General features: G+C 49.0%; 2 protein-coding genes across 3 annotated transcripts in view; one reads left to right on the forward strand and one right to left on the reverse strand.

The window, feature by feature from the left end:
* snd1 (staphylococcal nuclease and tudor domain containing 1) overlaps positions 1-23,207 on the forward strand; it is a 320,657-nt gene that overhangs the window by 127,357 nt on the left and 170,093 nt on the right. The gene's annotated exons all lie outside the window — the stretch shown is intronic.
* LOC109886873 (leucine-rich repeat-containing protein 4-like) lies at positions 16,626-22,021 on the reverse strand. Its single transcript, XM_031831422.1, has one exon. It carries the CDS (start codon positions 20,036-20,038, stop codon positions 17,180-17,182), a length of 2,859 nt encoding a protein of 952 aa, XP_031687282.1. The 5' UTR covers positions 20,039-22,021; the 3' UTR covers positions 16,626-17,179.

Below are 23,207 nucleotides of genomic sequence, written 5' to 3' on the forward strand. Positions count from 1 at the left end.
TCACCTGGATTCACCTGGTCAGCCTGTCGTGGGTAGAGCAGGTGTTCTTAATGTTTTGTACACTGTGTAGTCACACAAACCTAACCCCACACACACCTGTTGTACCCTGTCGTTGTCCCTATCTCTTGTCACCCACATCAGTATCCTGATTGTTGTAAAAAAGACCCCGTAAAAATATATAGAGGAGTGAAAATATTCCTGCTGCTGACGTTTGTGCTCAATTACTCTGATGTGCATATTAAGATGGGTGCATGTATTACCCCTCCTGCCAGCCTGCTACTACAGCCTCTACTGGAGCTTATTCACGCCTCGTACGGATGTTCTACAGAACGTCTTCGCTGTGGAGGACAGAGGTGCAGACCAATCCAAATAGCAGCGTTACTGTCCATTGTGATTAGCCCCAGGCCTTTGATATGTCTTGGGCCACAGATTGTTTTGCAGTCTACTAAGAGAGCCAGTAAGGTACACCATATAGGGTGATGGTGTGAAATATTGGTTTTGTGTATCTGGAACATTGAACCAAAGAGACATATTGTCAGCTTTTCTATCAGCCTCTGCAGTTGGCTGGTACACAGTGGTAGACAGGACACAGTCATTGCACTGCACTCACACACACACACACACACACACACACACACAGGTGTCGATTCACTCCATATTGTTCCTCTGTCCTTTAGTGCAAGTTGTCATTTTGGCTGCGAGATGACATACTCTTCACACAGAGAGAGAGAGTATCTCCTGAAACAATGCTAGTGAAGCCATACTAGATGTATTACTTTGATCTAACATTTTGTTCCTGCGCTGCCAGCAGAGTAGGAGGCTAGGTCTTGGCCAAGTCGTCTGATGTAACCTCCTCTCCCCTCACCCCTCACTCCCCACTGTCAGGGAAAGAGTGTCACCCCTTAGCCATACTTTGACTCTCTCCCAAGTACACATTGTAGACCGCTGAAAGAGCTTGGTTTGTGAATGAAGCTTTCTGGCCCATTGTTTTCACCTGTCCTGCATGTTCAGGTGCTGTACCTGTCCTGCATGTTCAGGTGCTGTACCTGTCCTGCATGTTCAGGTGCTGTACCTGTCCTGCATGTTCAGGTGCTGTACCTGTCCTGCATGTTCAGGTGCTGTACCTGTCCTGCATGTTCAGGTGCTGTACCTGTCCTGCATGTTCATCCTCACATTATTAATTGTTTGTACTAGTAGCTGCACTGGGTGACTTTCCCTGAGCAATCACAGTGGATGCTACACTGAACAAAAATCAACAAAAAAAGCACAACATGTAAGGTGTTGGTCCATGAGTTGAAATAAAAGACCCCAGAAAGTTTCCATATGCACAAAAAGCATATTATTCTCAAATTGTGTGCACAATTGTGTTTACATGTTGGTAAGTGAGCATTTTATCCTTTGTCAAGATGACCCATCCACCTGACAGGTGCGGCATATCAAGAAGCTGATTAAACAGCATGATCATTAAACAGGTGCACCTTGGGCCGGGGACAACAAAAGTCCACTCAACTGTGCAGCTTTGTCACACAACACAATGCCATTGAAGTCTCAAGTTTTGAGGGAGTGTTCAATTAGCATGCTGACTGCAGGTATGTCCACCACAGCTGTTGCCAAAACGTTTTATGTTCATTTCTCTACCATGAGCTAATGTCGTTTTAGAGAATTTGGCAGTTCGTCCAACCGGCCACGCAACCGCAGACCACGTGTAACCACGCCAGCCCAGGACCTCCACATACGGCTTCTTCACTTGTGGGATCGGTGGGGGTGGGGTGCTGAGGAGTATTTCTGACTTTTAATAAAGCCCTTTCGTGGGGAAAAACTCATTCTGATTGGCTGGGCCTGGCTCTCCAGTGGGTGGGCCTATGCCCTCCCAGGCCCACCCATGTCTGCGGCCCTGCCCAGTCATGTGAAATCCATAGATTAGGGCCTAATTAACTTGTTAAAATGCCTGATTTCCTTAAGAACTGTAACTCAGTCAAATCTTTGAAATTGTTGCATTTTGCGTTTATTTGTTCAGTATACTCATTGTTGAACCTAGTATATTTGTCATGTTTAACCCAAAGCATTGTCTCTCCCCATGCCACTGTTTTTTTTCACTCCTCCATTGGTCTCCCCTCAGTCTCCCCAGCAGGCGCTCAGTACCTTTATCAATAGTCACCACAGGGGGTGTGTTGGTTCACTGGAGCTACCCGGCTCCTCCCATAGACAGGTAAACATCCATCATTAAACCTTCTGTTTGTGGAGTGTTTGGAAGTTTAGGGTCAGAAGCAATATGATACGCTACACCAAATGAAAGGGATTGGCAGCACTCCAGCTAGTAGAAAACAGTTGGAGATGGTTGTGTTGGTATTTCAAGGAATCCTATAGAATACAAATGGCTCATTGGCCTGGTTTGCTGCTTATGTAACACTACACACTAGAAACACAGTGTACAGGTTCAACTGCCAGTCAAGACGCACCTCCAAGCACAGAAGCACATAAGAGCTCTCCCCTCGTGTGTGTGTGTGTGTGTGTGTGTGTGTGTGTGTGTGTGTGTGTGTGTGTGTGTGTGTAAATAACCAAATGACAGGGGGATATTAGAAAGCCCTGGCGCTCTCTCTCCCTCTAGGGCCCCTCTGTGATTGGAAAAGACAAAGGACTATTAAAATGGTCCAGCTCTATCAAAGAATACCTTGACTGTTGTTCTCACACACACCAGGTTTGATGTTCCCAGCGCCCTCCTATTTAATTAGACGGTCACAGACGGATAGAGAGACCGAGAGAGACCGAGAGAGACCGAGAGAGACCGAGAGAGACCGAGAGAGACCGAGAGAGACCGAGAGAGACCGAGAGAGACCGAGAGAGACCGAGAGAGACCGAGAGAGACCGAGAGAGACCGAGAGAGACCGAGAGAGACCGAGGGAGCGACAGTACAAGCGAGGAGCGTTGTCTAATTAGTAGTGCCCCCTACAGGGGAGTATACCTTCCTCCCTCAGTGGGATTCTTTAAACAATCTGTATTTGCGCTTGGTATTTGTTATGCATTTTGATGCTCACTCTCACCTGCTCAAGTTGCTCAGTGGGTAAGAGTGTAGGGTTGGTAACACCAGGGTTGTGAATGTTATTCCCACACAGGTCACATAAAGGCAACACCAACATAAAGGCAACACCAACATAAAGGCAACACCAACATAAAGGCAACACCAACATAAAGGCAACACCAACATAAAATGTCTTAATAAGGTGTTGGGCACCACAGGCCAGAACAGCTTCAATGTACCTTGTCATAGATTCTACAAGTGTCTGGAACTCTATTGGAGGGATGTGACACCATTCTTCCACAATAAATTCCATCTGGTGTTTTGTTCATAGTGCAAAACACTGAGGCACCGCTCCAGAATCAGGAGTGTTCCAATTGGGTTGAGATCTGGTGACTGACACACCCACCCTTTAAACCCCCTATGCTCCTATGAGTCCCCTCTTTCAGTCACTGAGATATCTTCTAGCCATGGTAGACAAAATAATGGGAAACTGGGCATTTTTATACATGCATGATGGGATGTTAATTGCTTAATTAACTCAGGAACCACACCTCTGTGGAAGCACATGCTTTCAATATACTTTATACCCCTCATTTACTCAAGTGTTTCCTATATTTTGGCAGTTAACTGTAAATTGAGTTAATGTCTTGGCTCGGAATTGCTTTGAATAAGTGTCCTGAATGACCGTGTTCGTTCTATATTATTATACTCTGGGATTGTGGGTGTTGTCCAGAATCACTTCCTGACTCGTCTTAGAGAGCGAGAGAGAGAGGGTCACCTTAAAGCCTCACACTCTGCCAGGTCTACATCTCACGTGTACAAACACTGTTAGAATGCCCTTGACTGGGGTTAAAACCCTTCTGAGGCATGGGAAAAGAACATCAGCCCCCCCCCCCCCACTAATACCCAGCTGTGTGTGTGCATCCATATCCATTCATCGGGATAAGAGGGATTGAGGGTATAAACTTGTTTCGGATCTTTACAACTAGTCTGCAACTAATCTAAACACACTGCGCATTTGGACCTAGAAACACTGTGCTGTTTAATCCTACTATTAGTTTTGCTGCATTCTGAACTATTTTTCATCAGTAAACGCTTGCTTTCAGCACTCTTTAGCAGTAATCTGCAAGTGTGCATGTTTGCTGTTCGGAGTGCTTCATTGTCAAAGTGCACACTACCGTTCTATTGGCCTTCCGAATGAGAACATGAACGCCAAGTCTGTGATCATTACATATAGCCGTTTTTGTTCTCCTGGCTCACACACACAGTTTAAATGAAATATTAGCTGTATTTGAAATGGGCAGTTTTCAAGGCTGCATTTATTTGGGGTCGATTTAAAACTAGGAACTGGGACCGGTGCCTAGGCCCTGCTCATAAAAGCTTGCCTATGAATCTGAGATAAGCACTCTACTTGCTATATCTTAATATATTGGATTGGAATCCATCTTTTTACCACATTTACATGAAGTAATTATGCACAGTGCAATAGTTTTCTAAATGGCCCCACTAAATAATAAGTGCAGAGAACCCGAAGAGAGAGAGAGAGAAAATACTCTGTTTCCCATGATGCATTGGTTAGTGCATCACAGGCTGCTGCAGAGAGGTTTCATATTGATCCTGGAAGGCTACAGCGACAGCTGACCCCATTGAACTATTGCTGTTGGAGTGGTAGACACACACACACACACACTGTAGTGCTCCATATAAGTCCTACAAGTGATCACACAGGTCATTGTATAATCTGTAGTGAACATAAACTGCCTCCGAAGCTGAAGTAACACAGTTTTTCCCTGTTAATGTCTTTTCTAGCCGTATTCCCATTCGAAAGCACATTCCTATTTGCCTCAGCGTTACGGGAGAACACATGATAATGTGAATCTAAATGGGTTCAACAACCTAGAAAACTAGTACACAGCTCTTTCCCTTTCTATTTCAAAGCCATACTCCATTTTATTCCTCTTCAACACCTCCACCCCTCTCTCTCGTGCTCTCTCTCGTGCTCTCTCTCGTGCTCTCTCTCGTGCTCTCTCTCGTGCTCTCTCTCGTGCTCTCTCTCGTGCTCTCTCTCGTGCTCTCTCTCGTGCTCTCTCTCGTGCTCTCTCTCGTGCTGTCTCTCGCAGTCTCGCTCGCTCTCTCTGTCTTGCCCCGTCGCTCTCCCTCCGGCGCTCCGGCTCCCTCCTGCTCTCCGGCTCCCTCTCGCTCTCCGGCTCCCTCTCTCGCCCCCCGGCTCCCTCTCTCGCTCTCCGGCTCCCTCTCTCGCTCTCCGGCTCCCTCTCTCGCTCTCTCTCTCTCCGGCTCCCGCTCGCTCTCTCTCTCTCCGGCTCCCGCTCCCTCTCGCTCTGTCTCTCGCTCTGTCTCTCGCTCTGTCTCTCGCTCTGTCTCTCGCTCTGTCTCTCGCTCTGTCTCTCGCTCTGTCTCTCGCTCTGTCTCTCGCTCTGTCTCTCGCTCTGTCTCTCGCTCTGTCTCTCGCTCTGTCTCTCGCTCTGTCTCTCTCGCTCTGTCTCTCTCGCTGGAAGCACTGTGCTGATTCTTCCCTAACTCTGACACATTGAATCAGAATACCTTTTTATAACACACTGACTTAAGTAGCTACCTTGTTAAAACATTTTCTCTCCTCTTAGCATGCCAACTTTGAAGTAGATTGCTTGCACTGTAGGAGGCGTTTTGTCAGACGAGCTCCCTACTGCTCCAAAACTGCTCCAAATGAAGTCGTTGTTTGTTTTTTTTGCCCTTCTCTTCTGACCCAGAGTCATCTGTTCACTCCGATACGCTCTGCTTCACAAACCCCCCAGCCCCTGTGGGTCGTGTTTAAAATGTGTGTAGCTACCAAGGGGGGCCTTCTCTTTCCCAGTGTGTCTCTCGCTTGCTCTCTCTCTCTCTCTCTGCTTCCTAAATGACATGTGGTGAAGCAACAGTAGCACTAGCAGCGGTAGCATCGGTAGCACGGTGGTGGCAGAGGCAGCAGCCGTAGCACTAGCAGCGTTAGCATGGTGGTAGCACTAGCAGGGGTAGTACAGTGGTGGCAGAGGCAGCAGCGGTAGCACTAGCAGCGTTAGCATGGTGGTAGCACTAGCAGCGGTAGTACGGTGGTAGCACTAGCAGCGGTAGTACGGTGGTAGCACTAGCAGCGGTAGTACGGTGGTGGCAGAGGCAGCAGCGGTAGCGCTAGCAGCGGTAGTACGGTGGTGGCAGAGGCAGCAGCGGTAGCGCTAGCAGCGGTAGTACGGTGGTGGCAGAGGCAGCAGCGGTAGCGCTAGCAGCGGTAGTACGGTGGTGGCAGAGGCAGCAGCGGTAGCGCTAGCAGCGGTAGTACGGTGGTGGCAGAGGCAGCAGCGGTAGCGCTAGCAGCGGTAGTACGGTGGTGGCAGAGGCAGCAGCGGTAGCGCTAGCAGCGGTAGTACGGTGGTGGCAGAGGCAGCAGCGGTAGCGCTAGCAGCGGTAGTACGGTGGTGGCAGAGGCAGCAGCGGTAGCGCTAGCAGCGGTAGTACGGTGGTGGCAGAGGCAGCAGCGGTAGCGCTAGCAGCGGTAGTACGGTGGTGGCAGAGGCAGCAGCGGTAGCGCTAGCAGCGGTAGTACGGTGGTGGCAGAGGCAGCAGCGGTAGCGCTAGCAGCGGTAGTACGGTGGTGGCAGAGGCAGCAGCGGTAGCGCTAGCAGCGGTAGCGCTAGCAACGGTAGCGCTAGCAGCGGTAGCGCTAGCAGCGGTAGTACGGTGGTGGCAGAGGCAGCAGCGGTAGCACTAGCAGCGGTAGCGCTAGCAGCGGTAGCCACGGTGGTGGCAGAGGCAGCAGCGGGAAATCCATTCTGCTAAAGCAGGGGGCATGGAGAGTAGAGGGGGAGTGTATGTACAAATTCATTGTAGATTCCGGAATGAACTGTGTGTGTGAGAGAGAGAGAGAGACGGTCTACCCTGACAGCTCCCTACGATAAGCAGAGGTCATAAAAACACTCTTCCATTGTCTCTGGCCAGCGGCAACCCACTGTTTTTCACCTTCCAATAGCGCAATAAAGTCTCCCTCCAGGACCACAACTGGTTCACATACAACTAGGTTGGTAACAGTAACAGTCAGGTTAAATTGGATTTGAAATCGTTTCTAGTTACAGGAGTCTGATCTTCCAGATTGAATATTGTTTGATGGTATCTTTTAAAGGCTCGACCGTTGGCATTGCTGTTAATATATGTTTCTATTGAATTCTTTAACAACCAATCAAAGCACAAGCCTGACAGTGAACCAATAAAAATCAATCAATACGGCCCCATCTGTTAAAACACACCTCAGAAAAACAAGTCAGTCACTTCCTCTTTCCTTACGTAACCGCTTGTTCCCAAGGCCTCAACTCCCTACCACACACACACACACACACACACAAACACACACAAAACACACACACACACACACACACACACACACACAATAGCAGGGATCCTCACACACAGCAACAACTCATCATGTCAACCTACTATAGTGTGTAGCCATCAGTAATTGGCTTTTACTCCCAACATTATCGTTGAGTCACGTTGACTCACAGCCACGGCGTGCAGCCAGGCGTTCTCATAGAAGAGCTTGTTGTTTGAGTGTCATTCATACAACTGTTATGAACAGGTAGGCCCTGAGTCATCACCAGTGTTGTTTTAAAGGTTGTCATTCATTATAGTATTAAAGAATGTTTATTTCATGTTTTACAGAATATATATAAAATGTTGGTCTATAGTCTAATCCTTGGTAGTAGAATGTTTGTCTATCATTTCCCTTGTGCCATTTGGAATAAATTGAACTCTAACGACCTGTTATATTCCAATAACTAGGACCCTATTGAGTCATATCATATTGTCTATAGAATCATATAGAAAGATATTGAATCATATAGCCTAGATAGCAAATGGAATAAGTAATGCAGAAAGTAAATATTTGAGGAACTGTTATTTCATGAACACATTGTTTGGTCATTAGAAGGAACCAGCACGCTATGTTCCTCTATCCTCATGTGGGTCAACAATTAATTTACATTCAAAATCCTATTTCTCCTAACCTTACCTTAACCCGTAACCCTAAACCTAACCCCTAAACTTAATATAGTCTTTGTCCTCATGGGATATGTCCCCACGAGAGAGCCTTTTCCTTGTTCTAAAATCCCACAAGGATAGTACATCCCCACAAGTATAGAAGAACCAACCACACACAACCACACACAACCCCTATAACCACACACAACCGAGCACGCACAACCCCTACAACCACACACAACCGAGCGCGCACAACCCCTACAACCGAGCGCGCACAACCCCTACAACCGAGTGCGCACAACCCCTACAACTGAGCGCGCACAACCCCTACAACCGAGCGCACACAACCCCTACAACCGAGCGCGCACAACCCCTACAACCGAGCGCCCACAACCCCTACAACCACGCGCACAACCCCTACAACCACGCGCGCACAACCCCTACAACCACACACAACCCCAAGTACCTACCATTTACTGCCCCCTAGTGAGAGAGCTTGGGGAGACTATAGCCTTGTTCTGTTCAATGTTCTCTGTGTATATAGTTCAAAATAATACAATCTAAAAATTGCTGACACCATTTAAACCAATGAGGGTTCAGAACTATATTTTTGCAGATAGAACCATTATAGTCCCAAGCTTACCAGTGGTTCAGTCCATTACTGGTTATCAGCTTTTCCTGTCTATTGTACTATACTGCCCCACCCCCACCCTACACCTCTAGTTGGTGCAGCCCTCCAGGCACAATCAAGGAATTCATTCTTTCCCTGTTCTATCTAGCTGGCACTTTTTCATCATGTTCTGTTTGCTCCGTATCTCTAGCTCTCTCTCCCTGTAGGTCTGTTTTCCCCTTCTCCTTTTCTATCTGCTCTGCCTCCCCTCTTGATATTTGTTTATTCTATTCCATTTAAGATTTCACCAACATGCTTATCCTGCTCCACCACATTTCTCCTGCACTTTCTTTCTGCTGATTGGCCTATGTTCTGCCCGCTTCTCTCTCGCTCTCTCTGCCTCCACCTTTCCTCTTTTGCATTTTTCTGATTTTCTACCCTTCTACTTTTCCTATGTCTCTCTTGCTCACTCTTTCTCTCCCCTTTTCTTTTCTCTCCCCCTTCTCTGTCTTCCCTCTTCTCTCCCCACCAAGCTTTCTGCTTCTCCCTCCCTCCCTCCCTCTCTCTCTTCCTCCCTCTCCATCCGTCAGGGTCCTGTGAGCTGTGGCGGACACGCTGCATGCTACATGCTCGTCTCCTTCCAAATGGCTTCCTCAGTGATTGCTAATGAAGCGCACGGAGCAGAGCGAGAGCTGCCTCCTTCCGACAGAGGAGGACTGGCGTTTGTGTCGCCCTGGACACGGCCTGCCTGACAGCCCCCAACAACTAGCTAACTAGTGGGACCACGTTAGCTCAGTATGGAACCACTCCAGTATAGATTGGTGTGGTATAGCAGAGAAATAATTCAGTACAGAACCACTCCAGTATAATAGATTGGTGTGGTATAGCAGAGATATAATTCAGTACAGAACCACTCCAGTATAATAGATTGGTGTGGTATAGCAGAGATATAATTCAGTACAGAACCACTCCAGTATAATAGATTGGTGTGGTATAGCAGAGATATAATTCAGTACAGAACCACTCCAGTATAATAGATTGGTGTGGTATAGCAGAGATATAATTCAGTACAGAACCACTCCAGTATAATAGATTGGTGTGGTATAGCAGAGATATAATTCAGTACAGAACCACTCCAGTATAATAGATTGGTGTGGTATAGCAGAGATATAATTCAGTACAGAACCACTCCAGTATAATAGATTGGTGTGGTATAGCAGAGATATAATTCAGTACAGAACCACTCCAGTATAATAGATTGGTGTGGTATAGCAGAGATATAATTCAGTACAGAACCACTCCAGTATAATAGATTGGTGTGGTATAGCAGAGATATAATTCAGTACAGAACCACTCCAGTATAATAGATTGGTGTGGTATAGCAGAGATATAATTCAGTACAGAACCACTCCAGTATAGATTGGTGTGGTATAGCAGAGATATAATTCAGTACAGAACCACTCCAGTATAGATGGGTGTGGTATAGCAGAGATATAATTCAGTACAGAACCACTCCAGTATAGATGGGTGTGGTATAGCAGAGATATAATTCAGTACAGAACCACTCCAGTATAGATTGGTGTGGTATAGCAGAGATATAATTCAGTACAGAACCACTCCAGTATAGATTGGTGTGGTATAGCAGAGATATAATTCAGTACAGAACCACTCCAGTATAGATTGGTGTGGTATAGCAGAGATATAATTCAGTACAGAACCACTCCAGTATAGATGGGTGTGGTATAGCAGAGATATAATTCAGTACAGAACCACTCCAGTATAGATTGGTGTGGTATAGCAGAGATATAATTCAGTACAGAACCACTCCAGTATAGATGGGTGTGGTATAGCAGAGATATAATTCAGTACAGAACCACTCCAGTATAGATGGGTGTGGTATAGCAGAGATATAATTCAGTACAGAACCACTCCAGTATAGATTGGTGTGGTATAGCAGAGATATATAATTCAGTACAGAACCACTTCAGTATAGATTGGTGTGGTATAGCAGAGATATATAATTCCGTACAGAAAGCACAGGACAGACACCTACTGTCTCTAGGACCCCTCTTGTTGTCCAGTAACACAACTGTGCTTTGTTAGCTCACTGCAGCATAGCACAACATTGGATGATGTGGTATATCATAGGTAGAGCACACAGAAAACCGTACAGAACGCCACAGACCAGCACAGCACCATCATACATACTGTATGCTGCAGGGACTTGCTTCCATTCAGCCACAAGAGCATTAGTGATATTGGCCACTGATGTTGGGTGATTAGGCCTGGCTCGCAGTCGGTGTTCCAATTCACCTCAAAGGTGTTCGATGGGTTTGAGGTCAGGGCTCTGTGCAGGCCAGTCAAGTTCTTCCACACCGATCTCGAGAAACTGACAACATTTCTGTATGGACCTCACTTTGTGCACGGGGGCATTGTCATTCTGAAGCAGGAAAGGGCCTTCCCCAAACTGTTGCCACAAATTTAGAAGCACAGAATTGTCTAGAATGTCATTGTATGCTGTAGCGTTAAGATTTTCCTTCACTGGAACTAAGGGGCCTAACCCGACCAATGAAAAACAACCCCAGACCATTATTCCTCCTCCACCAAACTTTACCGTTGGCACTATGCATTCGGTCAGGTAGCATCGGTTTGGCATCGGCCAAACCCAGATTAGTTCGTTGGACTGCCAGATGGTGAAGCGAGATTCACTCCAGACAATGCATTTCCACTGCTCCAGAGTCCACATACGTTTGTGTATATAGTGTATGTGCTGTCTTTATTTCATCACTTTGTTGTTGCAGACAATTTTCCTGGAATTTCCACCTTAATTTTTTTTTTATCAACACCTACAAAAATGACCATTAATTATAATCCACATAATAATTGTCTGTTGCTGCAGGATTATTTTCCTGCTATGATAAACTGTTCATTTCTCTCTCTCCTCTCTACTTTCTTTTTCCTTTCGGTCTCTCTCTCTCGCTCTCTCTTTCTCTTCTCTCTCTCTCTCTACTGTCCTCTCTCTCTCTCTCTCTCTCTCTCTCTCTACTGTCTCTCTCTACTCTCTCTCTCTCTCTCTCTCTCTCTCTCTCTCTCTCTACACTCTCTCTCTCTTTCTCTTCTCTCTCTCTCTACTGTCTCTCTCTCTCTCTACTGTCTCTCTCTCTCTCTCTCTACTGTCTCTCTCTCTCTCTCTCTACTGTCTCTCTCTCTCTCTCTCTCTACTGTCTCTCTCTCTCTCTCTACTGTCTCTCTCTCTCTCTCTCTACTGTCTCTCTACTGTCTCTCTCTCTCTCTCTCTCTCTCTCTCTACTGTCTCTCTCTCTCTCTCTCTCTCTCTACTGTCTCTCTCTCTCTCTCTACTGTCTCTCTCTCTCTCTCTACTGTCTCTCTCTCTCTCTCTCTACTGTCTCTCTCTCTCTCTCTCTACTGTCTCTCTCTCTCTCTCTCTACTGTCTCTCTCTCTCTCTCTCTACTGTCTCTCTCTTTCTCTCTACTGTCTCTCTCTCTCTCTCTACTGTCTCTCTCTCTCTCTCTCTCTCTACTGTCTCTCTCTCTCTCTCTCTCTACTGTCTCTCTCTCTCTCTCTCTACTGTCTGTCTCTCTCTCTCTACTGTCTCTGTCTCTTGCATTCAGCACACTCCAGTGACAATTAGGAATGCTACATTGTGGCTCTCAAACACTATCACATTGTCAAGCCAATTTCCTGCTCTAACCATCACACCGGCGAAACAATGACACATTCTGGCACATTCTGGAGATGAAATGGACTGGATGAAGCGGCTACGCTTGTTTTCCAAGCCCCCCCTCATGTCGCCACAGCTCCCCCCGCTGTTCCTACCATGAAGTAACCACAGCTCCCCCCGCTGTCCCTACCCATGAAGTAACCACAGCTCCCCCCGCCGAACCTACCCATGAAGTAACCACACCTCCCCCCGCTGCCCCTACCCATGAAGTAACCACAGCTCCCCCCGCTGTCCCTACCCATGAAGTAACCACAGCTCCCCCCGCTGTCCCTACCCATGAAGTAACCACAGCTCCCCCCGCTGTTCCTACCCATGAAGTAACCACAGCTCCCCCCGCTGTTCCTACCCATGAAGTAACCACAGCTCCCCCCGCTGTCCCTACCCATGAAGTAACCACAGTGCCCCCCCGCTGTCCCTGCCCATGAAGTAACCACAGCTCCCCCCGCTGTCCCTACCCATGAAGTAACCACAGCTCCAAAGCTGCTGTCCCTTAGCCAGCCCTGCACGTTGACACACCACAGTGCCCCTCAGATGCTGTCCCTTAGCCAGCCCTGCACGTTGACACACCACAGTGCCCCTCACATGCTGTCCCTTAGCCAGCCCTGCACGTTGACACACACCAGTGCCCCTCACATGCTGTCCCTTAGCCAGCCCTGCACGTTGACACACCAGTGCCCCTCAGATGCTGTCCCTTAGCCAGCCCTGCACGTTGACACACCACAGTGCCCCTCAGATGCTGTCCCTTAGCCAGCCCTGCACGTTGACACACCACAGTGCCCCTCAGATGCTGTCCCTTAGCCAGCCCTGCACGTTGACACACCACAGTGCCCCTCACATGCTGTCCCTTAGCCAGCCCTGCACGTTGACACACCACAGTGCCCCTCAGATGCTGTCCCTTAGCCAGCCCTGCACGTTGACACACCACAGTGCCCCTCACATGCTGTCCCTTAGCCAGCCCTGCACGTTGACACACACCAGTGCCCCTCAGATGCTGTCCCTTAGCCAGCCCTGCACGTTGACACACCACAGTGCCCCTCAGATGCTGTCCCTTAGCCAGCCCTGCACGTTGACACACCACAGTGCCCCTCAGATGCTGTCCCTTAGCCAGCCCTGCACGTTGACACACCACAGTGCCCCTCACATGCTGTCCCTTAGCCAGCCCTGCACGTTGACACACCACAGTGCCCCTCAGATGCTGTCCCTTAGCCAGCCCTGCACGTTGACACACCACAGTGCCCCTCACATGCTGTCCCTTAGCCAGCCCTGCACGTTGACACACCACAGTGCCCCTCAGATGCTGTCCCTTAGCCAGCCCTGCACGTTGACACACAGTCCCTTAAGGCCGTGAGTTACTGGGAGAGGGAGCAAGAGAAAGAGATAGGGGGAGACGCGTTTTGAATTGATCATGTCTGATCCTTGCTTAAGTGACCAGCGTTGGCCTAATGTGCACTGCAGAAGCCTGTATTTAACCGAATAGGTAGTTGGGGGGGGGGGGCATTTCAAGGGTCGATGGTACAAGGTCATTCATGGGCACAACATGTATGGCTCTGTGTGAGGTGAAATGGCTGGAATTGTTTGTTTGTGAGCTGTGTATGTGTAAGGTTTTGTTACTGTTTGTGTGCCAGCGATATGTTTGCATCAGTGACAGTGTGTGCGATTCAGGTTCTCTAAGTATTTGGGTTTAAGAGAGATTTTTAGTCTGCTTATCAGCTCAGTGTTAGTGTGCATATGGTTGTGTGCATCTGTGTGGGCTATGTGTCTGAGTGTGTGAGAGAGGCAGGGATATTTTAACTTTGTGTGTGTGAAGGATATATTAATCAGTTTGCGTGTGTATGTATCAAACCCCCCTCCTAATCTGTCTCTTTGGATTGGAGAGGGCCCCTCTCTCTAAGCCCCCCTCCCTCCACTCCATCTCTCTTTCTAAATTCCCAGAACCACCACCCCCACATACACACATCACTCTGACGGGCCCTGACTGCAGGTTAAACACATCAAAAGCTGCCTCAGCTCTCTCTCTCTCTCTCTCTCTCTCTCTCTCTCTCTCTCTCTGCTATCTCTGCTCTGCCTCAGCTCTCTCTCTCTCTCTCTCTCTCTCTCTCTCTCTCTGCCCTGTCTCTCTGCGATCTCTGCTCTGTCTCTCTCTCTGCTATCTCTGCTCTGTCTCTGTCTCTCTCTCTGCTATCTCTGCTCTGCCTCAGCTCTCTCTCTGCTATCTCTGCTCTCTCTGCTATCTCTGCCATCTCTGCTCTGCCTCAGCTCTCTCTCTCTGCTATCTCTGCTCTGTCTCTGCTATCTCTGCTCTGTCTCTGCTATCTCTGCTATCTCTGCTCTGTCTGCTCTGTCTCTCTCTCTCTCTGCTATCTCTGCTCTGTCTCTCTCTCTCTCTGCTATCTCTGCTCTGTCTCTCTCTCTCTGCTATGTCTCTCTCTCTTCTCTCTCTGCTCTCTGCTATGTCTCTCTCTCTGCTATCTCTGCTATGTCTCTGCTATCTCTGCTATGTCTCTTCTATCTCTGCTATGTCTCTGCTATCTCTGCTCTGTCTCTGCTATCTCTGCTCTGTCTCTGCTATCTCTGCTATCTCTGCTCTCTCTCTCTCTGCTATCTCTGCTCTGTCTTTTCTATCTCTGCTATCTCTGCTCTGTCTCTCTCTCTCTGCTATCTCTGCTCTGTCTCTCTCTCTCTGCCTCTCTCTCTCTCTGCTATCTCTGCTCTGTCTCTCTGCTATCTCTGCTCTGTCTCGCTCTGCTCTTATGCTCTTACTGCATGGTGCAGCGCAGAGATGAGTATCAGCCACTCCCCCTTTCCTTCCCTCCCTCCCATTCTTTCTCCTCTCTTCTCTTTCTCTCTCCTCTCTTTCTCTCTCCTCTCTCTCTATCACGAATAAATAGGAGTAGAGAGGAAATAGTCGGATCCCTCCGAGACAATCTTGCACCGTCCTCCCATTACCGCCTCGGTTACGTAAACCGGTGACAGAGGGGACAGTGTGTGACGTTTAATGGCTGCTGGGGCTTGGCCGGTGACCGGGCTGCTGTGACACTACCTCGCCACCAGTATTTTTTAAATTTTTGTGGGAAGAGTTTTAATCACGAGGTGTGTGTCCGTCCAGGATGTGTAAATTATAGACCAATCAGAGTTTAATCACTCAGACACAGTGAGCAATATGTCCTCGTCGTCGATACCAGCTCCTATTAATACTCCCTTTTACTGCTTAATAAGATGCCCCCAATTTGTTTTTGTTCCGTTTTTGTCTGATCTTTTTTTTCTCTTTTCTTGCATTTTAATGAGCTGTGGAGCCAGGGGCCCTGTCGCCCGGTTGTTAATGCTCCGGCGTCCCGCTGAAAGCCAGCGTGCATCTTGGTAAAGAAAGAGAGGCCTCTGTTCTGTACGTGTCACACCGATAGTCAAAACAACCGGCTCTATAAAAAAAAACACACGCTGTTAGCCAGTTTGAGCCGTACACAGACGCTAACGACCGGGTGTACATGTCATCTCTCCAGGTTAGGGTTAGGGGGGAGCTAGGTTACGGCTATGTTAAGATGGAGAGGGAGATTATTGAAGATGAAGAATGCACAGTTAACGGTGAGACCCACAGCATTTGTCCTCATAAAACCGTGGCTGACTGATGAAGCCACAACAGCTGGGGAATGCAATGAAAAGAAAAATGAGGAGATGTTTTGGGGGCCAAGAGGAAAGTGTGTGTGCTGACATCACCAGGGTCTGTCTCGTACATCCACAAGTCTGGTCGTGAAAAACACCTCTCTGACCACTCGAAGTCAAGCACATAGACACACCATAATCACACCCTACATCTTCATATCTTTACACACATGCAATCATTCATTGACATGACAGCAGTGTAGTCTCATACATATCACTGGGGAGCATTTCAAATACCCCTGTTTAAATAGAGGCCCTTTAAAAGCTTTTCTCGTGGGTTCCATGCATTTGGAGAACTTCATAAAAAAACAGGACAAATCTAGTACCCGCTTTGAAATGGGCCACACCTTGATTAAGTACCATGTCATTGACTAATGTTATGCGTACTAAACATAGCTTCCCCCCACCTGCCTCGACACACAGGCATATCAAGTGCAGCAGGCACTTCTGTGCTGTGATTGATTCTGTGTGAGTCACCCAGCACACGCAGGGTTAAAGTATAGCTGCAGAGTCTTACTGCAGTGTCTGAAGCGTTTGGCTGTTCGCTACAGTACGCCAGGAGAACAAAACGTCATCTCTCTCTGTTTGGTTTTTTTTCTCTCTCCAAAAATCATTTTTATTGCATTTGTAACATTTGGCACAATACAAATTCATGGTGCTTTTACAAGATAAACCTGTAAAGATCAAACACGGACCTTTTTGTTTTCTTAAAGAAAGTCCTCTCAGTATAAATGTTTTTTCTCTTTTCACTGCATTCTCTGTAGCATTGTTTTTTCACACAATGCCTTTTAATTTTTATTTTAACAAGTCTACCCTCATTTCTCAAAGTCAAGACAGTATGTTAAACAACTCGTCTTTTTAAATAGAAGTTACAAGTTAGAAAATAGTTTCAATGTATTTATTTTTAATTAATATAATATGCTTCTCTATCACCAGTCCATGGTACTTTCAATAGTTTCATATATAGATGTATTTATAAGCATGTACAACAAGAAATGTTCAGTCTTTTTAAGTTTTGCACTCTGTACAAAAAAGAAAGTTCCTGTCTTTTCCCCCGTTGTGCATTCTATTGCATGTAGTTGTGAGAAGAGAGGGGTGGCTATGGGGATTTGGACGTGGCTGGGGAGGGGGGTTGTGAGGGGGGCTTTAAATCTGAGTCTCCTGAACCTTCTCCTTGGTGTGAGTTTTTATGACAAAGGGCTCAGGGAGGTTTGTGATGGCGCTGGGCAAGGTTCGAGGGAGAGAGTTCCCAATGTTGTTCTCTGTCCATTTAGCCCCATGTCCTGCTGGCTTGTACGTGTTGTATTTGGGCTTGAGGGTGCGGTAGTCCACCTTGTGATGGTCTGCTTTGTGGGGACTGGAATCCATTTTGGGTTTCTGGTTGCCATAATCCTGTTTGTGGGGGCTGTTGTAGCCTGATTTGAAGACGATGTAGTCCGGCGCGCCCTTGGGGGTGTGTTCTGATTTGGGTTTGTATTGACTGTTGTCGGGTTTGGATTTGTGTGTACTGTACTCCGGTTTGGATTTGGACTGAGTGCTGTAGTCAGGTTTGTAAGGGCTGTAGTCTGGTTTAGGTCGTGGGTGAGTGCTGTAGTCAGGTTTGAATGGGCTACAGTCCGGTTTGGGTTTTGGATGAGTGCCATAATCCGGTTTGAAGGGGCTATAATCTGCTTTAGGTGTTCTTGGGTGAGTACTACTGCTATAATCCGGTTTGAATGGGCTATAATCTGCTTTAGGTGTTCTTGGGTGAGTACTACTGCTATAATCCGGTTTGAATGGGCTATAATCTGCTTTAGGTGTTCTCGGGTGAGTACTGTAGTCAGGTTTGAAGGGGCTATAGTCCGCTTTAGGCTGCTTGTGAGTGCTATATTCTGGTCTGAATGGGCTATAGTCAGCCTTTGGTCTATGAAGGCTAAAATCTGGTGTAGATTTGTGGGTGCTATATTCCACTGTAGATTTGTGGGTAGTGTAGTCCACGGTTGGTTTATAGGTGGTGTACTCAGCCTTGGGCTTGTGTATAATGTAGTCTGGTTTGGGCATGTGGATTGTGTAGTCCCCCTTGTAGTCGGCTTTGGGTTTGGGGAAGCCATAGTCTGTTTTGTGGCTGATATAATCCAGTTTTTGGATGCTGTTGTGGTCTCTTATCTCGGGCAGCGTGTGGTCTCGGATCTCGTTGGCAGCAGAAGCAGGCGGCGGCAGGTCCTCCTCGTCTACCTGGATGATTTCTACCGTACGGGCGGCTGCCACCGTGCTCCGCTGCTGGTGGCGCTTCCTCAGCTTGTAGAAGGCGATGAGCATGACGGCGGCCAGCAGCGTGACGGCTACGAAGCAGCCGATGATGATCTTGGTGGTTTTCATCATCTCGTCCAGGCTGGGGACTGTGTCGGGTGGCTTGACCGTGACAGACTTGGAGGCAGGAACGGCGGACGGTTGGGCGCCTGGCTGGCCCTCGGTGTTCTGGAGCAGAACGGTGGGAGTAGAGATGAAGACGGGCTGAAAGAGGGAGGGTGAGGCGGTGGTGGTGGTGGTGCCAGCGTCTCCTCCTGCTTCTCCTCCTGCCCCCCTACCAGTGTTAGGGGCGCTCGTTGTGGGCTTGGGCATCTCTGTGGTGGGTCCCGGCACTTCCACGGTCACCGTGGTGAAGTAGCTGAGGTTGGACGTGTTGAGTTCAGCCGCGCTCACGTTGAGGTAGGCCGAGGCGTTTGAGTTGCCGGCCGCGTTGGACACCATGCAGGTGTAGGTGCCTGTGTCAGCCGCCAGCACGTTGGAGAAGTTGAGTGTGCCATCGTTGAGCACGGCGATCCGCTGGTGGGCCGAGGCATGCGTCAGGACAGTCCCATTGGGCAGCAGCCACCGAACCGAGGACATTGGCGCAGTCCGGCAACGGAGCTCCGCTACACGCTCTGCCGAAATATTCAAGTCTCTTGGCGCGTCGCCTATGAAGGGGGCAGAGCACTGCAGCACGCCGGTCTCCCCCCGGTCCAACTCCACCAGCTGGCGGCCCCGCATGTGGGCCGGCGCGTGGCATCGGCCACAGCAGGTAGAATTGGTAGGGATGTACTCTCGCAGCCATCGCGCCAGCCACAGGGCTTCACAGCCACAGTTCCAGGGGTTGTGGTGGAGGTGCAGCTCCACTAGGTACCTGAGGGGGGAGAACAGGTCGTGCGGCAGGGCGCTCAGGTTGTTGTGGGCTAGGTTGAGCTCCACCAGCGAGCTCAGGTCGTCAAAGGCGTTGCGCTCGATCACCCCAATCTGCGAATTCATCACCCACAGCTTCTTGAGTGAGCGCAGGCCCCGGAAGGAGCCTGGCTTGATTTCGGAGAAGAGGTTCTCCGAGATCTCCAGCTCCTCCAGGCCCAGCAGGGGGCTCAGATTGGGCATCTCCCCCCGGATGTTGCACATGCCCAGGTTGAGGTACTTGAGGTTGTGCAGGCCCTCAAAGGCGCCATCGGAGATGAAATCCAGCTTGCGTAGCTCGCCCAGGTCCAAACGCATGAGCGAGGGCACTCTGTTGAAGGCATACGAAGGGATGCTCTCGATGGGGTTATTCCTCAGCCATAATTCCCTGAGCTTGGACAGGTACTCAAAGGCACCACTGGGCACCCCAGTTAGCCGGTTGTCAAATAGCTCCAGCGTGTTTAGGCTGGTGAGGCCATTGAAGGCGCCCACCTCGATCTGCCGGATGGCGTTGCGGCCCAGCTGCAGAACCTCAAGGTGGTGCAGGTGTCGGAAGGTGTCGGCCTGCACCTCTCCAATTGCATTCTCCATCAGGTTGAGGTGGCGCGTGTTGGCGGGGATGCCCGGGGGCACGCGAGTGAGGCCGCGCCGAGTGCACACCACTTTGCTCAGCTGGCTACTACACGAGCACTGCGGTGGGCAGCCCTGAGGGCCTGGCGCTGCCGCCCCCGCCATAGCCAGAGAGGCGCTGCTCCACGCTCGCGCCATCAGGAACACAACACAGAGCAGGGTGGCTCGACGCACAGCTACCCGCCCCAGGAGACTCATGATGTGGCACGCTCATAATTCAGCATCGTCCGGGGGGGAGAGGGTTGGGGGGGGGGGGGGGGGTCGGTTGGTTGAATGGGTTGGTAGTCGAAAGTGGGAGGGGGGGGGTGAGGTATAAGGGGCGGGTGGAGAGGGCTGGCCCTACCCCGGATTAAGCAAGACTCTGGCTCCCTTTTCCATGGACACTACTGGAGGGGGAGGGCAACTGCTCTTAAATGTTTCAGAGACAGAAACAATTATAGAATAGGAGATGGAGATGATTGAAATAGGGTTGGAAATGCTAGACACCTACCTCAAGCTTTTTTTTTTACAGGTCCTTACGAGATTGTTTGTCAATCACAGAGTGTTTAAATCAGGTATATATCCAAGGAGCAGAGAAATAAAGACTTTTCTTTCTGCTCTGTTAGAAGCAAATGAAGTGAAGATTCTTTGCCAAAATGGCCCCTTTTTATAATTCCACACAAGCGAACATCATCCGAAGAAGGAAAAGATGTGAAGGCCCATCCGAAGCTTGTGTTTTAGATGGGTAGGAATCCAGTCAGGCTCCTATAGCAGTACACGCTCGCTTGCCCTCGGCTGCTCTTCTCCCGCTTGTCCTTGGAATCCGCCGCTCGATGTTTCCGCCGAACGCCTTCTCCAAGTCTCCATAGCACAAACGCGTGCTCACCGACACACACACTCCGCACTCTGAAAACCCAAGGCAGAGAAGAAAAATGGGTGGGGGTTTCAGGGTAGAGGAGGGGGGGGTTAAGGAGGAAGAAGAAAAATTCCACAGTCCTTTCAAATTTCTTCCCCTTTTGTTTGAGGGGGGGGGGGGGGACACGACCCCCCCTTTCCTTTCCCTTGGCTCTTTCTATTTTTTGGTGGTCAGTCAGTCAGTCCACCCTCTCTCTCTCTCTGTGTGTGTCGCGTCGTGTCCACTTGATTTCTGTAGCGCTCGGCAGGGTTGAAAAGGCTACGCGACACACACTGCGGTCATTAGCTTATTTCTCCTCTTAACTAGCTCTGCGCTCCAGCACAGCAGCACGCAAACACGGCTCGCCAGCAGCGGCGCTCACACACACACACACACACACACACACACACACACACACACACACACACACACACACACACACACACACACACACACAGCAGCTGCAGCCTGCCTCCCGCGCACTTCCCAATAATCCGTCAATTTCTTCCGAGGGTGGGTGGGGGTTTGTAACAGAGTTGAGAGAGGGAGGGGGGGCGTAGAGTAGATTCAGCAGCAATATCAGCACAGCAAATAGAGGCTAAAGCGCCATCTCCCTCTGTCTCTTTCTCGCTCCTGTTTTCAATCCCTTTTTTTCTTCACCGCGCGGCAGAATAGGAGAGTGAAGCAAGAGAGCCGAGCGGGGCACAGGCGTGAATGTTATAGCAGCATCGATGAGGAAAACAGATCCGCTGTAGCAGCAGATGAGCGAGAGCGGGGATGTGTATCTCTTTCTCTCTCTCCCCCTCTCCTGTTCTTCTCAGACCCCGCAGTGTCCTGAGGTAGTGGCCAAGCTCAAAGCACTCAGTCCTTTGTGTGTGCCAGCGCGAAGCCTTTCAACCGTGTTAGCTTCCACTGTCCTCTCTTTCTCTCTCTCTTGTTTCTCTCTCTGGCTCCCTGGTTTAGAGGAGAATAAAGCGCTTCCCAGGTGACCTGGAGAAAACGGCAGCGTGTCCCCACGGCAACACGATTTTAACCCTGCAGCCCCGGTGTTAATCCTGCTGCTCAGGTTATTCCGGCACGTTTTTCTGGTGCCAGTGTGGTGCAAGGCTGCTCTCACTCTCTCTCTTTCATTCGCTTGTTCACTCTGTTGCTCTCTTTCTTTCTCTTTTGTCCTTGAGTGGGAAACGTGAATGTACTGCTGACGCATCCTGCTCGGAGCAGTGCATTGGTTTGATGCAGTGTTTTTGTGCATTTAACTAATCCACTCTCTCTTTCTCTCTCTCTTTCTCTCTCTTTCTTTCTCTCTTTCTCTTTCTCTCTCCAGTCTCACTCAAGCCATTGCTCTTGCCCTCTCTCCTCGTTTGCCTGTCTACTCATCTTTTTTCTCTCCCCCATTGCTCTCTCTCTCCGTCCTGTCAGAAGGTCAATGTAGAGTGAGTGTATCCTGCCTGACGTGTGGGTGTGTGCGCGTGCACACGTGGGCTCTGAGCCCTGGGACATTTTGAGGACTGGATGGCGGGAGATGGTCTACTGTTGAGTGAGGTAGAGAATGAGGAAGTGAAAAAGTGAGGGACAGAGAGAAGTGAGGGACAGTGAGAAGTGAGAGGGACAGTGAGAAGTGAGAGGGACAGAGAGAAGTGAGAGGGAGAGAGGGACAGAGATAAGTGAGAGGCAGAGAGGTACAGAGAGAAGTGAGAGAGATGAAGAGAGAGGGACGAAGAAGTGAAAGGGGGAGGGAGAGATGAAGAGAGGGACAGAAGTGATAGAGAGAGAGGGACAGAGAAGAGTCACTCTGATTTCGATGATAAACACACCTCTTTTTGATGAATGATTTTACTCTATATCTACTGTCACTTTCTCTCTCTCTCGTTCTCTCTCTTTCGCTCTTGCTCGCTCTTTCCCTTTCTCTCTCTCTGTCTCTGTCTCCCTCTCTCTCCTTCTGACTCTCTCTCGGTCTCCCTATTTCTCTCGCTCTCTCTCTCCTCCAATTCCCAGGAACAGGGAAGAATATCTGACTCCTTTCCCCACTATTCTCTCTCCCTTCAACTCCCTCTCTCGCTCCCACCTCTTCCTCTTCCTCTCCCTCTCTCCTCAAATTGATGTGAGTGAATGGTGATTAGTCAGGGGTCCGGCCCCTGGTCGGAGAGTGGGATGCTGCTGACTGGTGCTTGGGAGCACACCAGGCCACCGTGAAGGGTCTTCTTGGTGTGTGTACAACAGTGATTCCTCAACTAGACACAGATGGTTTTTTTTATTTTGTGGATAGTCATGGGGCTGGAACATAAGTACAAATCATTTGTAGGCTGCGCATTGAACGCAAGAAGATATAATATTTGACTAAAACATGATCATTTCAAACCTTGCTTACATTTGTATACGATCACACTTGGTGATACTTTGGAAAATATTTACAAAATTCAAATGACTCAGTGCTGATTTGCTGGTGTTTTTACAATATTTTATGTCCAACAATAAAACTATTGTTCATTTATA

This window comes from Oncorhynchus kisutch, linkage group LG9 (genome assembly GCF_002021735.2).
Source record: "Oncorhynchus kisutch isolate 150728-3 linkage group LG9, Okis_V2, whole genome shotgun sequence".
NCBI classification, from domain to species: domain Eukaryota; kingdom Metazoa; phylum Chordata; class Actinopteri; order Salmoniformes; family Salmonidae; genus Oncorhynchus; species Oncorhynchus kisutch.